Source organism: Thunnus albacares, chromosome 5 (genome assembly GCF_914725855.1).
Source record: "Thunnus albacares chromosome 5, fThuAlb1.1, whole genome shotgun sequence".
In the NCBI taxonomy this organism is placed as follows: Eukaryota; Metazoa; Chordata; class Actinopteri; order Scombriformes; family Scombridae; genus Thunnus; species Thunnus albacares.
In genome coordinates, this window is record NC_058110.1 from 12,970,772 (window position 1) to 12,986,725 (window position 15,954).

General features: G+C 37.3%; 2 protein-coding genes across 2 annotated transcripts in view; one reads left to right on the forward strand and one right to left on the reverse strand.

The window, feature by feature from the left end:
* gnas (GNAS complex locus) overlaps nucleotides 1-12,293 on the reverse strand; it is a 41,211-nt gene extending 28,918 nt beyond the window's left edge. Inside the window, exon 1 of the mRNA XM_044350873.1 lies at nucleotides 12,271-12,293. The gene's annotated coding sequence lies outside the window, so the exon portion shown is untranslated. The remainder of the gene's footprint in view (nucleotides 1-12,270) is intronic.
* Nucleotides 5,519-15,907, forward strand: LOC122982265 (piezo-type mechanosensitive ion channel component 2-like). The gene is made up of 11 exons (XM_044351451.1): nucleotides 5,519-5,582; nucleotides 7,963-8,058; nucleotides 10,880-10,981; nucleotides 11,621-11,787; nucleotides 11,881-12,094; nucleotides 12,249-12,462; nucleotides 13,051-13,216; nucleotides 14,030-14,128; nucleotides 14,384-14,428; nucleotides 14,590-14,722; nucleotides 15,022-15,907. The coding sequence occupies exons 1-11, from the start codon at nucleotides 5,519-5,521 to the stop codon at nucleotides 15,204-15,206; spliced, it is 1,485 nt and encodes a 494-aa protein (XP_044207386.1). The 3' UTR covers nucleotides 15,207-15,907.
* Nucleotides 15,908-15,954: the final 47 nt, after the last annotated feature.

The following is a 15,954-nucleotide window of genomic DNA, read 5'->3' on the forward strand; positions in this document are numbered from 1 at the left end:
TGTAACATAAGATGGAAAACAAAAAAATATTGAATTGTTGTTAAGATATTGAATATTTTTACTCATTATACCTTGAAATAACTTTAAAAAAAACTCCCCAAAGCAAAAATATGCAATTGTATACTTCTACTTCAAAGGAAAACATTGTACAACTACATTTACATGACAGATAAATGTTACTGGTTACATTGCAGATTCATATTTCACTCACAAAATATAACAATTAAAATACGATGTAATATTGTTATTGATTAAACCATCCAGCATTATATAAAATGGTTAGAACTAAAAGCTCCACCTCAAACAGACGTTAAGTAAATTTAAGTACATTGTGTCACATTAAGTAAAAACTTAAATGCAGGACTTTTATATACAACTATATACTATATATAAACTTTATAATACTTTTACTATTGATCATTAATAGTCAATAGTTTTACTTTAGAAAAAACATTTGAGTACTTCTTCTACCACTGTCAATACCAACATTCCCAGTGTGAGAAAGAGTGAAAATAAAGCAAGACGGCGTTTTCCTTGGACCACAAATCACTAAATCTACCGCTGCCCAGAGCTTTCAACACTATCAAAGAGAACATCCCAAACACTAATACAAACAAACTCACATTAATATATAACCTAACATAATTAAACATATGACTATTTGTCTCTCAACTGATCATGATTGAAAATATAGACTTGTTCTGTGTGTGATGTCAGAGTTTAGTGATATAAATAAACATTTAACAGCATCTGATCATTTGAATACCAGTAACTTAATTGTAGTATTATTAGTCAGTGTGTTAAGCATCTGTTATACTTGTAATTTTTTACAAAAAGTTAGGCATGAGCTGGTATCTTTTATATCTAAATTGCTCACAGGACAAATGGATAAATATTCTGGGACCCCGCACAACATTTCAGTGCCCGTCCATCCTTCCATCTTTCCCTCCCTCCATCCATCCAAGCATGTTTATGGTGAGGAGAAAAGCACATGACAGGGCAACACAATCATACAAACACATGCACACCTGTGCATCTGCTCCAGAAGCTTCCAGTTCATCTAACCTGCGGGACGTCTGAGGACAGCGAGAAGAAACAGCAGCACCCGAAGACACATTAAGACCTGAACACCTTCATACTGTGTGACGACACAGAGCCACCACACATCATCCATTTCACTGTCTGATATTATGAACATATACTTGTGGTGTTATTAGGGTTTTGAGTACTTTGTAGTATTCATACACTGCTGGAGGATACCAGAAGGGGTCAGTAGAGTCATTACGTGTCCACAGAATGTTTTTTTCAGTTGCAGGTTTGTTCAATTACAACAGCGTGTAACCAGTTTATTAGGTAAATAGGTAAAATCTTTTCTACATCAACACAACAGTTCTGCATCTGTGTGAGGCTTACAATATTCACTTTTCATTGACACACTTTAACTTAATCTCACAACTGTAAAAATAAAAGATTAAAGAGAGAATTCACTTAAAACATCCAGAATTCTGCAGTAAAACTTCCTTTTTTTATGTCTTTAATAGTTCTCTGTGGTTGACCTACTGTTGTTACTATTACTGCTCAGAAATATCACCAAGTCTCCACAAGAGGTGAACGTAGCTCTTAATACATAAACAGTCATCATACTTATCAGTCTTAAAGTGTCTACAGCATCATTAATGTTAAAAAAAAAGTTTTAATAATAAATATTTATACTTAGTTCCTGTAAGAAGCTGTTTTTGTAGTTTAAACGTAAAATACAAACAATTAATGGTGCTGCAATAGATTTTCTGGGCTAAATATTGAACATTGTGTAAATTTTAGAAGAAAACCTAAAACAGTTTCCAATAGATGATGTTATTAAATAAAAGGTCCATATTAGTTACAGATCTGCCTCTGTTGCTCTCAGGTCTGGTAAACACTAGGTGGCAGCAGTCTTTAACTCTGAGCAGCAGAGTTCAGGTTCATTTATTTGCTGCCAGTTCAACTCAAATAATTGAGTAATCATCATATTTCAGGATATGTTGAAGCATTGATTGATTAAAAAGTATTTTTCTGAAGTAACTTTGCAAAGTTAAACTGACTGCCTGCTGTCTTTCATCTTCTTAACATGAAAAGGGACCTAATATGATATCAGTTTGATAAATTATCAATTTATTAACAATTTATACTGATTTATCTTTCATTCCTGTTCTGTTGTTATGATACAGGTTGAGTGTAGGAGCGCACAATGATATTCAGTTGTCCTCTGGTGCAAAAACAAATTAGCATTATTCTGCAGCACAATGTTCATGTTGTTATTCTGTAGTGTAAAATTAAAAATGTAAATAAATTAAAAATATCATCCTGTCGTGACTTTATTAAAGATGGCTTGAAAGAAAAATAAACATTTTCCTTAACTTTTTTATGACATATGATAACTTCCTGTATCCTGTACTCGACCCTTTAAACTCCACTCAGAACACACAGCAGGACGGACGAGAGGCTCAGCGCAGTTTGTGTCGCTGACGTTAAAAGTGAAATGAATCAGTGAGCGGACTAAAAGCTGAGCCGTGCTCTGTGTTCACCCTGACTGTCCTCGGGTTTTATAGTGGGCTTTGACCCACTGTGGGCGCTGACCCCGGTGCTCTCTGGAGCCTGAGGCCGACACGTTAGTCCAACATGAAACACACGACTGCCGCGCTTATTTTCTGCAGTTTAGTCAAATAGTCAAATTCCCCTGTTTATCTCTAACTTAAAAAAATCTAAACCTTTTTAAGTGTAATATTAAACCTTTAGCCAAGTCGTAACTTTCTGCTGTTAATTAAATTGTCTTCCCATCAACAGTCCTTCACCCCACTTCTCACTTCTGTGTTTGTTTTGTAAACAGTAGCCATGTCTGTGTGTTTATATACACAGTCTCTGCTCTGTGTTGTCAGTAGATTCAACATACAGTGTAAAGATGCAAATTGAAGCACCTGTTTGTAACAACAGGAGAACTTTTTGCTTTCTATTTAGCTTCTTGTTATGCAAAACACACATTTATCACAAAATTGTGATAACAAAACATGCATTTGAATTTAAATTTTAAACACCGACTGCTACTCTTCCCACTTTTCTTCTGTGTCCTTTTCACTTTCGACATTTGCATGATAATAGTGCAAATACTTCAACTTGTTACGTGTGTGGTATCAGTGGTTACGACACAGTTTTATGTTGTAGAAGGCGGTGATGAGAAGTGCAACAGTGATGTAAACTAAAAAATGAGCATGTATGTAAAAGTTAGAGGAAGTGATGTGAGACTGTCAGACTACTTGTTCCCAGCAACAGATCAATACTGGCTCAACACTCATCTAAAACATGGCAATAAAACTTTTAAACAATTTTCCAATAATGTGTCGCTGTGTCAGACATTTTTTCATGAAACAAAACTGGTTTCATTTAACACTTTTGCACTTCCTCTTGCACACAAGCACAAGTTGAGCACAAATTATCACTTTGACTCACTCTGACCTGCATCAAAACCTGATTCTGATCTTAACACTTATCAAAAGCTTTGACCCTAATCCAGCCCATAAAACTATCATTATCTTTCTACCTGTGTCCTCACACATAGCCAAACACACACACACACACACACTCTCTCTCTCTCTCTCTCCCCCCACAGCATCACCCCAGACCCTCTTACAGCACGTCCTCTCGCAGCTCTTTTTAACTGCACTGTCATGAGATGTTAGCTGCTTACTCAGCAGTCATTCTCATCATACAGTAATCAATTTAGATCTAGCGCTGAGGTATAATTGGGTGTGTTTTCTTCTCATTGAGTCAGGTTTATCTGCCCTCAGAGGAGCATCACCTGTGATAATCTACAGTCAAGTACACACTAAGAGTTTATTAGTTTAGAACTGAATTAGTTAACAGTGTTAGGAGCATCTGGGTTATTTGGGGTGTTGTGATGATTAAACAGAGAAGTTTGATGTTCAGGTATTCTGAGTGTCTTTCTCTTATCTCGTTCCACTTGTTGTTTTGAACTGTGTAAACCTAAAGTTGCTTCTTTACAACAACACAAAAACATGATGTTTTTATTTCTACATAGTCTATTTATTCATTTATGTAGCAACCATATGCAGTAGAGGCTAATATTCATTACACAGTGATGCTTGATTTTGCCACTTTAGTTGCGAAACTCACAGCTCAGTCACTACACATTAGAAAGGAGAAAACGTTCAACACTACTGACTGTACAATTCAAGACAGAACATGTCTGTTTATCTCATTTTAATGATGTATGTGGTTTTTTTGTATTTGTAAGTGGTGGATGTTCGATGTTTTTTTCTCTACTTTTCCACACAGACCCACCTGTTTCAAGACCAACAAGCTCAAAATCCTGATAATTACAGTAACACTGAACACTTCAACACTGAATTATTGTCATTTAACACTGAACAGAATTTACAGCCAGTTTACAAACCCTCTTCTTGAACTGGCTGTCGATCAAAGTAACAGACTTGTTTAAATGTCTGTTACTGGTAATAAAACAGTAATAAAGTGATTCACCAGATAACTCCACTAACACTCCTGCCTCATACAGATAATCACAGCTGCTAAGCTTTATGTTGTCATTTAAAACATCATATTGGATCTTCCTGGGAGGTTTGTGCAATTGTTTTCTCTAATATTTTAGAATAAAGTTAATGTTTTTGCCAGCTGGAGTCTTTGCATTGATCACTCCTCTGTAGTCACACCAGCTCTTAATGGCCTCGCAGCCATGAATATTAGATACACTTCCCTTCGCTTCGCAGCGCAAATATGATGAGGCAGCCTGACGCGGCTGTAAGGAAACAAACACAGTGCTGTGTGAGTATCAGCCTGGCTTTCAGAAATAAAGAAATCAGACTGTGGTTTCCACATATTATGCAAAGAAAAGTAAAGATAGATACAGAAACATACACTACTCTGAAAAATGACTTTTTAAGCAGAATTTTGTCCGTCATGTTGTTGTGTATAAAAAGTCATTGTTGCTCTTTGCTGTTTGTGTGCTTTTATGTATTAGTGGAAGCATGTTTTTCAATCATGTAATGATAGCGGATGTTCTCCTGAGTGAGATTATCCTCAATATCAGCATAATAACAGAGATGCTGGGTTACAACCCATTATGTCTGAGAGAGAGAGAGACACAGAGAGAGAGGTGAGGGAGGGAAAGGAGGGTGTGACAGAGACACACAAGGAAAGAGTGGAGTGAGACATCATCTTCACACAATTTTGAACCAAGAACATCTCCTCTAATTTTCCTCACAGTGCTGCGTGTCACCAGACTGACATAATCTCTGTTTTGTCACAATTTGAGTGTGTCGGACTCTATTTTCTTTCTACATGCTGGACGACGTTTTGACCGAGACTGCGTACATTTTCTTTTGAGAGATGTGTGAGCAGGTTAGAGTTCCCTCCACATTGCTTAGACATTTACCCGTTTGTGCGGACATCTAGAGAGTGATAGTATCTGAAGGAGCTGTGTGAGTGTCTCTGACACCCAGAAGGAGACATGGCAGGAGACCTCCTGGTTGGGATGCTCTATAACTTATTACTACCACTGCTCCTGCTGGCTGGTGAGTTGATATCTGGTTAATTATTTTATTCATACACATTTCTGCTGCTGAGGTCATATTATGTTTAGATGAAATATACAAATGGTATTTCTGCAGCAGCTTCACATGTTATTATGTCAGAGTTGAGATCAGAGGAAGTGATGGGATGTGAGATATGTGAGTCTGGTGTGCATGAAAAAAATACTTACTTAAGGGTTTTATAAACAGCTAAAAACTGTTGAAGGTCATGAAGAAAGAAAACAATGACAGAAAAAACACAAGATCACACAAATAACAGGTGTTTGTATGCTATCTCTTTGTCTAAGGACAGACTAGTCGGTCTGCTTCTCTCTTAAAATATTTAACAAAATGTCTGATGTTAAAATCTTTTAGTTTTGAATAGATGGACGCTGTGCTCTGAAGGCTGTACTGAAAACCTTTTATACATTTAACTACATCTATTTCTTCTGCTGATCAACCAGTCTTTCATTATTTTCCCACAAATTGCTTTCTGTGGTGTCTTATATTGGTGTATGGTATCAGCATTGGGTTTATATCATTATACTGGCTTTAATTCTCCCCTGAAGTGGAAGCTGGTCACGTTGAAAGTGGTGTATTGTTAATATGATGAGTTGGACTTATTGTAGTTACGCTCGACATGTGTGCTTACTGTTGTAGACAACTGGCCTTTAACTGAATAGTAGTGAGGAAATAAACAACACTGATTCAGTCTCAGGGATTAATATGGCGCTCTGTTAGGAGCATTCATATCTTATGATACATGAATTGTTGTCTTAAAGGATAGGTTGGCATTTTTCCAAGTTTGTTTTAAAATAATATTCACATCATGTCCACATTTACACTCAGACATGTTTTGCTTGCTGTAATTATTCCTCCTGTTCATACGATCCTGTCCCGACAGGCTTCCACAGGAAGAGATGTGGGACAAAATCCATAGTCCTCCTTCTCTGTAAAAACGTTAGTCTGAAGTTAATGTGTTAATGTGAGTTAAGTCTTTTTAGAGCAGAATTCCCTTTTTTTGTTTCCCTGAATCTGAGCTGCTGTGGATGGATAGTAACACAGACGAAATTTTATACTAAAAAGACTTTGGTGGACACTCACTTGATTTGTTGAAATCAGACCACTGAAGCCTCATATTAGCTTTTGTTTAACTTTAATACATTTTTGCACAGAATGAGGACTGTGAATTGATAACAGCAAGCAAAAACTGTTTCAAGATCCATTTGGGCACCTGATTGTAACTTGTCCTTTAACCGAGCGTTTTGGAAGAAGCAGTGTGTGCTGCTAGTTCAAGACTGAGATAGACCATGTTGACTGCAGGAGTACAGATAAGATTTACCTGAGCAGTATTTCTGTATCAACTGTGACTTGATTAGTGAAATGTACTGTGTAACTTGAACTTTTGGCTTAGACACTATGTAACATCTTGTGTTTGCCACTAAATGTTGTAAAATTCTCATTAGGTGCACGTTTATTGTAGTGGCTGACAATGATTTGAAATTTTGGAAAAGTGTTAAAAGATATTTGATTTTCTTGTTGGGTTACTGTTTCAAGACCCTCAGACATGTTTTAAATTGCTGCTGTGATGATGTTATGATGATTTTTTTACCCCACAGACTCCTCAGTGGTTTCTTCATCAAAAAACATATGTTGTGCCGCCAAGAATCTCACACATTATTTCAAATTCTAGTCAACATCTTAAAGTTTTTACAAGTAACTAAATACAGACTGAATTACAGGAAACAGTGAGTGATGTATAAGACATCTACTGTTTGATGTCATAGTGCAGTTACAGAAAAAATGGTGTCACTGATTTGAATAAGTTCGAAACATAAAGGTCAAACACATACAGAATTTATATGTGATACAGTCTGAAAAAATACATCCTTATCCAGCTACTTATTGCTGGTAAAATAGGGATGATGTGGCTTATAAAGTTACACATTTCACTTGTCACTAATTATATTATTATGCCAACTTGTTTAACTTGTTACATTAGAATACAATACAAAAAAACACCGTGGAGGACTTCAAAGATTTCAATAACATTATGTCAAATAACAATCTGAAATCTTCTGTTTCAGACACATCACTTGCTGGTTTGGATGAGCTGTGATAAAATCATTTTAGATTTTTTTGTATTAGTTTCAGTCCATAAACAGGTTACACTCTACACAGGTCATATGACTAGTAATATGTTACCTTATTTATTTTCTTTTAGTTTATTTTTTGTTCCTGTGACTTTTTTCATAATATACAGAATAGATAACAAAAATAAAAGGTAATAGAGTAAATCACAGTCTGATTTTTGTGGACAGCTGAGTTAATTAGGACAAATCAATCAAACAAATTTGTGTCTGTTCTCTCCTCTACACATCAGCTTCCTCGTTCCGCTACAATGGTCTGTCAGTGGTGTATTTCCTGTTTCTGCTCACCTTGCCGCTGCTGCCGAACCCCAGTCTGGTCACCATGAAAGGTGAGAGGGGCTCCAGAAACAAATCAGACTTTTGCTTTGAAAGATTTTCCACATTTGACCACATTTTCCACACACTTGATTAGACTCAGATTGTAAAAGTGTAAAACTCTTAATGCTGGTCTTGAAATTCATCTGTGTTCTTCCCTCAGTTTCAGTTATTTGTGTCTGTAATTTAAAACGAGATAATTCCACCAAGTAACAAATAATTCTCATTAAAACAGATGCCAATGATTAAAAGCTTTTCTTGTGATATTCTATATTAAAATCAAGGTCTGTAGGTTATCCTGCTCCACAAAGTTAAAGTATCAAAGCGGAGAAAAACAAAGATGGAGCTGAGCAGTGAAGTACAAGAAATTATTATAATGAGTATGTTTGAGCATGTATGTCCCTACTGCATGTGTGTGAGTGCCTTCACTGTATTGATCACTGCATTCTGATGAATTAAAGCATCAGCACCCCTCCCTCAAAAGTACTTTGTAAAGGGGATGCGGTTTGGGACGGTCAAATCAATTATACATAGCCTGGTAATTACAGTGAGGAATTAAAAGATGTGATGTCAGCATTCTGACAGCATTTGCTCTTTCTTTCGCTTTCCATCCCGCTATCTAAAAACTGTTTGCCTTTTAGCCTGTCTTTGAAAGCTTCATAGATCCCATAGATCCCTCAGTTATCTTCGTTTCCCTAATATGATCTCGCTCTCCTTGGGCTAAGTGGTCAAGTGTGTGTACATCCTGTGTGTGTGTGTGTGGGTGGGTGTGTGTGTGTGTTTGGTTCATGGGTTTTTGTGCGTCCACCTATACTTGTGAGAGTGTGTATATCTTATTATTGGCTTTTTATTGGGAAGCAGAGAGGTTTAAGTGAAATGAAGCTTTTAGTAAAAATCCTGAACATCAACAACACATTTGCTGGCTCAGCTGATGTTGAGCCACATTAGCTATTAATGCTTTGTATCTACAAACGTTTCATTATAAGACTAAAATAACGAACTGGTGCATTTATTTGAAAGTGATCAATTTTCAGCATATGATTCTTATCTTTAATGTAATTTAATAAATGTGTAAATGTGAAAATGTGATTTTTCTGAGTTGTGCTTCTGCTCAGACACACACTGATACGTCCAGTGAGTTATTTTGTCTGGAGAGGTGCAGTCTATCAAATAAACTTCAATGTAGTTGTTTGGCAGTTTGAACTAAACATCTCTGTATTTGGCTGCACCAGCTAAACGTGAATCCTTCTAAGTTTGTGTATTAAGTCCTTCCTAAGTTATTAGTAACTAGTGGCGAGTCTCAAACTAGTAATTGACTAATCATGTGTCATCATTAAAACTAAATATAATGTCTTAGCTAGTTAAGACTTTAGTAATACTAATTTAAGAACATGTAAATTAGTTGGTAGCGTTATTCAATCAAAGTTAACAACGTAAACAGGAAATCAATCACTAACTGTACCATAACTTCCAACAATAAGAATTGCAGGGCGACAAGCAATATATTAAACCTAACTGACAGTCCTCTGTAAATGTTGGTATTAGAGCTGAGCGATATGGACAAACTGCAGCAGCGATTTCTGATCTAAACAACCGATCTGCGGTATAATACAGTGCGCGGCGTGGGAATACGGAAGTTCTACAGTTGAGAAAACGTAGTGCCAAAGGAAAGGGCTGTCCGACAGCAAGGTAAAGCGGTGAAAATATTCTAAATATGTCGTGCACTTAAATTGATATTGATTTTTTTAGGTGGCCAAAACGCATTTAGCTGCTGGCCCTGTTCACAGCAGTACATTACTTAACTTCTGGTACTGCCAGTACTTCTGCCTGCTTCTCCAAACTGGGGGGCTGCGGACCGCCCTCTACTGCTGGTAATACACTGACTATGGATAATTACCTCATTCAACCCCACTTCAAAAAATGCAAACTATCCCTTTAAGTTACTAAGCATCATCTGGACACTCTAGTGGACAGTAGAAGAACAACAACTAAAGGTGCTTTTGCATCTGGATTCAACATTGAGTTAATATCAGCACTGCTGTTTGAATTAAAGTGTGTTTGTAGGAACCTGTGATGACTGATTTTTGTCTTTGATCCTTTTAAAGAAATGCTAGACTTATATATAATAAACTTAATGTTTAAAAACTTAAAACTTAAAAAAACTTAAAAACTTCAGCAACTAGAACACTTAAATATCCAGACTCACATATCTCACTTTAGTGGGTTTATTGATCTGTAAAAGTGCTCACATAGTCAGAACCAGCTCAATTAAAAAGTGTCTAGACAACAATATTCTACCTAAAAATGTCTTGAAGAGAAGTACGGGTCCATCAATTACTGTGTGTGTGTGTGTGTGTGTGTGTGTGTGTGTGTGTGTGTGTGTATCATATCAGATCTAAGCCAAATACAGACAAATACAGAGTGGTATGTTTGTTTTTATCAAAGATCATAATCTCCCTACAGTTGTTCAGGTGGTGAAAAAGTATAATTGAGTAAAACAGGAAAATATCAGAGGGCACAAACACACAGTGTAGCAACTAACAAACATAATTTGTTTAAATTACTTCAAACACTTGTTCAATCCAATCCTTTAATATATTTTTTATAACATAATCTTTTCTGCTTTTGTCACATAATTTACCAAGGATGACAGTTACTGTAAAGTCCAACAATTCTCAGTATATTTCACTAAATAAACCATAAACTGACTCTTGCTTAGAACATTGTCAAAATACATAATTTGTGTGAATTTATTTTAAGACATGGCTTTGAAACTGGTTTGTTAACTTCCCCTTTTGTTTCCTACTGGTTCATCTCACTTTTTGCTCTCTTCAGGTAAAACAGGTCAGTTCCTTCGGCTGATCCTCTACACTAGTCTGATCTTCTTGACCCTGCAGTGCTTCATGCAGATTCCCTTCGCCTACATCCCTCCACACGGTAAAAACAAACACGTTACACTTCACGCAATAAGGACATTTTTTGTACAAGAAGACGTCACCAGTGTGCATTGTGTGCAAAATGAAAATATTATCATTTGTATAACATACAAATCTGAAACACAAACATTTCAGGAAGCAATAAAAACAGCTTTGTTCCTGTTGCACCTTTTTTTTTTTTTTTTTTTTTATAGTTAGCAGCCCCTGGGAAGACTTCCTCTACCATGTAGGTATTATAAGGTAAGTTTACATTTGACTTACACATTTTCAAGGAACTTATCAGTGGTTACATATTTTTATATCCCATAACTTTGAGTCACATCAACTTAACATTACTGCAGACCATTTTCCAAGACATACCATGACTTTATAAATTGATTTCCTATGTTCCAAACAGATTTATAGTCCAGTTCATTTGAGTGTAGTATGAAAATCAACCTATTGAGGATTAAAACTTGACATTGAGATTTATCACCAATAACATTTAACCTGTTTTATTTTTGTTACATTCTAAAGCAGGACAGATAATGTAATGCTTCCAAAAAATAAAGGCAACTAAATATAAATTACGTATCTCAAGCATGTGATATTGATATGAATGGAAATCAGTAGAGATCACACCTATGGTAATGCTTGTGTGTTTCCAGATTCAGCTTGGTAGATCCCGGCAACATTGTGCGCCTCTTGGCCCCAGACGTGAGCCTCTTCTTCTCTGTCCTTTTTGTACTGAGGCTGTGCAAAAAACTACTGCGCCCCGTGCCCCAAGTTAGTCTCCATGAAAACGGAATCCCGCCCTCTGACCCCGAGGTAACGCTGAGCATATTCACCGACTGCTCTAACAGCGCATAACATGAAGAACGCCACAGTGATATCAATCTGATTGTTTCATGGGTCTGACAGGAAGTGGAAACCTCTGACACAGAGTCTGAGGGAGGAAGTGAGACCGAGGGCTCGTCCTTTGACAGCTCAGATGAAAGCACCATGCCGGTTCAGTCGGGTCCGCCCCAGTTTGTTCAGAAGCTGATAGTGTTTGCAGCCGGACTGAGGCTGCTGTTGTCGGCAATCATGAACACAGCAGGGAAAGTGGTGGTGACTATACTGCTGGGGCTGGCAGGTACAATACAGCAGCTGGTGTATGTGTGTGTGTGTGTGCAGGTTTATTATAGTTTTAAAATGTCTATAAATTTAGTGTAATTCACTTTATTTTCCTCTTCTCTTGTCATACTGTGTGTGTGTGTGTGTGTGTGTGTGTGTGTGTGTGTGTCCAGGAATCACGCTGCCCTCCCTCACCTCAGCTGTGTATTTCGGTGTGTTTCTCGGGCTGGTATGGTGGTGGGTGTTCAGCCGCTCCATCAGCCTGCTCTTCTTCAGCTCCCTGTGTGTGATGATGGCCATCTTCAGCGGAGGACACCTGCTGGCACTCTACCTCTACCAGCTGCCGCTGTCCCAGCAGCTTGTGCCACCAGAGGATGTTTACGCCAGGTACGGAAGTGGTTGAAAAGTAGAATTAGACTGAAATATTGGACTGATCTGGTGCATTTATTAAATATATCAACAATTTCATGTTGGTTACAAATATGATGAATCCAAAACTATGAATACAAGCAGAAAATTTTAAAAAGGGCAAATATTTCAATGCATATTCATCCAAATCAGGTCATCAAGTTCATCAGTTTTGACTCTGCATCTTGCATTGATATTTATGTGTCAGTGAAAGTACTGCACCAGACTGAAGAGTCATATAAAATGTTGTGTAATCAATACACTTTTAACAGAAATACTGGCTGTTAACGTTCATTAATTTTAACTGTGGCTCAAATGTTTGCATTTACATCATACAGTACAGGATGTGGAGCTGAGAAAAGGCACATATTTTTGCCAGAAAAAAAAGATTTGTCTGTTTTCACCTTTTTCTTATGGCTTTATTAAAATTGTCCTTTTGGCTGATTTATCTTCTTTGCAAGTTCCAAGTTAATATTTAATGTTGTTCTTCTCTGCACTGACACTCATTCTCCGTTCACACTCGCTCTCCTTCTTCATCCGATGTTCCTTCCTCTCTACCTGTCCCAGGTTGTTTGGTATGACAGGAGTGATCAGAACTAACAGTTCAGACCCGTACACTCTTGGTCTACAACCACATGTCATCTGGCCTGACTTCATCAACCCACTGGTCCTGCTGTTGCTGTATTACACACTGGTGGCTCTGCTGCACAAATGGGTCCACATAACAGAGGAGGTTTGTAAGTGTGTGTGAGTGTTTGATCGATTGTTATCTTTATAATAACAATCTATCAAACGACAATGTGTAATGCGAAAGCAGGTAGTTGTTTTAAGCGATAAAGCTCTGAAAAACCCACTGCACAGTACCTGCCAAGCACCAAACGGCAAACAGACACTCTTAGTGACTACCTGGTGAACACGGTTCAGCATTTAGCATTTTTTTAGCATTTAGCTGCTAGAGAGCCTGATATCTCCCTCAGGAGTTGGTAGAGACCAAAGAGCTAAAGGAATGTGAATATTAGACTTACATTCACCAGGCAGCCAGAGACAGGACTCCAAATGAATGATAATGTCGCTCCGTAAGTGCTGGATGTGTAAGTAAGCAACTGTATGGTAACAAATTCAACATATCAACTTAAAAAGTGATGACATGTTATGTAGTCATGTAGTCACAACTTGTATCTGCTGCCCCCAAGTGGGCCAAAAAATCAGTTATTGCATGAAAATCTCAAGCACCAGTCAGCACAACCCACATATTTTGACATTTTTGTTAAATTGGGGGGGTCAAAAAGCTCCAGAAATGTATTTTTTTCTTACCAGATGATGGAGGTTAATTTCCATATTCTCCTAGCAAACCCTAGAGGGTTGGGAACACTAAATACCACTACTTCTACTACTACTATGGGTACAGCTGAAGGTTTTACTTGTACTAAAGCCAGTGCTTCTCTGCCACTGCGACTTCTCCTACTACTTCTGATGTTTCTACTATTGCTACCACTTCAACCAATATCAATACATACAAGCTTTTAATAGCTGCTGTGTTTCTCAGGATACTGTTGATGGTAAAGAGTCTGACAGTCCAATAGAAAGTCCAGATGATCCTTCAAGCTTCTTCAGAGTCATGTACATCTCAGGAGATAAGGAGGAGGTAACCTACAAACAGTGATATTTTTCCTCTGAATTATATTGTCGGGTCACAGGAATATTGTAAATGTATTTTAGCTCTGACTGCACTACTGGTTGCTTGTTATGTCAGTGGTCCTGCATTTATGGTCATAGTTAGTTGCTTTGGATAAAAGCATTGACTTAAAATCTGTTAAATAGACATCATAGTCTAACTGCAGTTTCACTGCTAGCCTCTTTCAAATTGACATAATCAACAGAAGATTTTCTCTTTTTTCAGCTTTTGACTAGCACGGATGATGACGAAGCCTATCTACCTGATGAAGTAAGCCATCTTATTTGACTGATAATTAAGGTGGGAGGTAATATAAATTTTGGGAGTAGTGTGCACTCTTTTAAAAAATCCTAGTGGCTTTTTTGGTTACCACATACTTGAATGAACATGTCTGATCTAAACTTACAGCATGATGTGCTCTCCTTCCTCAGCCTATGATCTTAATGACGAGCAGTTCCTGGGAAGATGGCCACAGAAACGATCTGAGATCTCTGTTAGGAGGGGCAGGGTACACAAACTGTTACCCTCCACCACAGTATGAAGGCAAAGAGTCACCATCACATGGTAATCACACTCAGATATCTAAGTACACAGCCTGAGCAATTATAGCAACTACAGCTTTACTGCTTCCATTATTTCTTATGTGTGTATTGTTGTGTAGTTGTCCTGAAACTTCAGCAACACATGCATAGTGTCATTGTTGAAAATGTGACAAATTACTGTCTCATGCAAATATTGTATTTTATTGTAGGGCTGTATTTGGTTTGTCCATTTTAGTTTTTCAGTGTCAGGGATTTAATGTGTTTGATCTGTTAACTAAATAGTTTCTTTTAATCTCATATTTTGCCTCTCCTTTCTGCTAGAGACAGAGGGTGAGAGTGAAATGGAGGAGAGGAGTGAGGAGGTCCTGGAGAGTCCGACAGAAACCTCGCCTCCCCCCTCAGGCCCAAGTGGTCTGGTCATCTTTGGACGACTGGTGCAAAAACACAGCTATGTCAGCGCCCTTATCATCATGATGGTAAACTACATACTAATACTGATTTTATAAAAGTGTTGTATTTGTGAACAAAATTTGAGAACAAAATTATATCTGAAAAGAGTTTTTGTGTTATGGGTGTTGTGTAGGTAGTCAGAGAAGATAACCTTAAACATTAAACAATTTGTCTGTTAATTGATTAGTTGACCCACAATAAAATTTATCAGCAACTCTTTTGATGATTGATTAAGTCATTTTTCAAGCAGAAATGACATATATGGTGTGATTTAAGCTCCTCAAATGTGAGGTTCTTTGTTGTATATAATAGTTAACTGAATATCTTTGGATTTGTAATGTAAACAATTTAAAGATATCATCTTGAAACCTGGGAAATTATAGCTAACTCTACTTGTCATTTTTCAGTTTCCTGACATTTGTAGACAATGATTATTCAAGAAATAAGTGGCAGAGGAAATAATAACTTTAACCTTGACCCCGAACCGGAAACTAACTTCAGCATCTTCAGAAAGAACAGTTAACTAACTAACAGGCAAATTTAGCATAGTCTAGCGTTAGCCATGGTAGCTAATTAGTATGAATTATGCTGGGAAGCTAAGGTGCTAGCATTAGCTACGGCTACAATGGAATTAGTGACCAGCAAATAACATTAGCATTGTTGTCTGGTAGTTTAGCCAACCAGCTGAAATGACCAAAAACACGAAATAATTTTATGGTTGGTAGAAAACAGCACAAAAATAACTTTAAACTTTAAAAATTTGTACATTTCCATCATGTCGATGGAGGAACCGTTAGTGTTAGT

Coding starts and splice junctions, on each gene's coding strand:
- LOC122982265 (XM_044351451.1), top strand. CDS start 5,519: ATGGCAGGAGACCTCCTGGTTGGGATGCTCTATAACTTATTACTACCA. Junction 10,982..11,620: donor CGCCTACATCCCTCCACACG/GTAAAAACAAAC, acceptor AATGCTTGTGTG/TTTCCAGATTCAGCTTGGTA. Junction 14,129..14,383: donor TCTCAGGAGATAAGGAGGAG/GTAACCTACAAA, acceptor CTCTTTTTTCAG/CTTTTGACTAGCACGGATGA.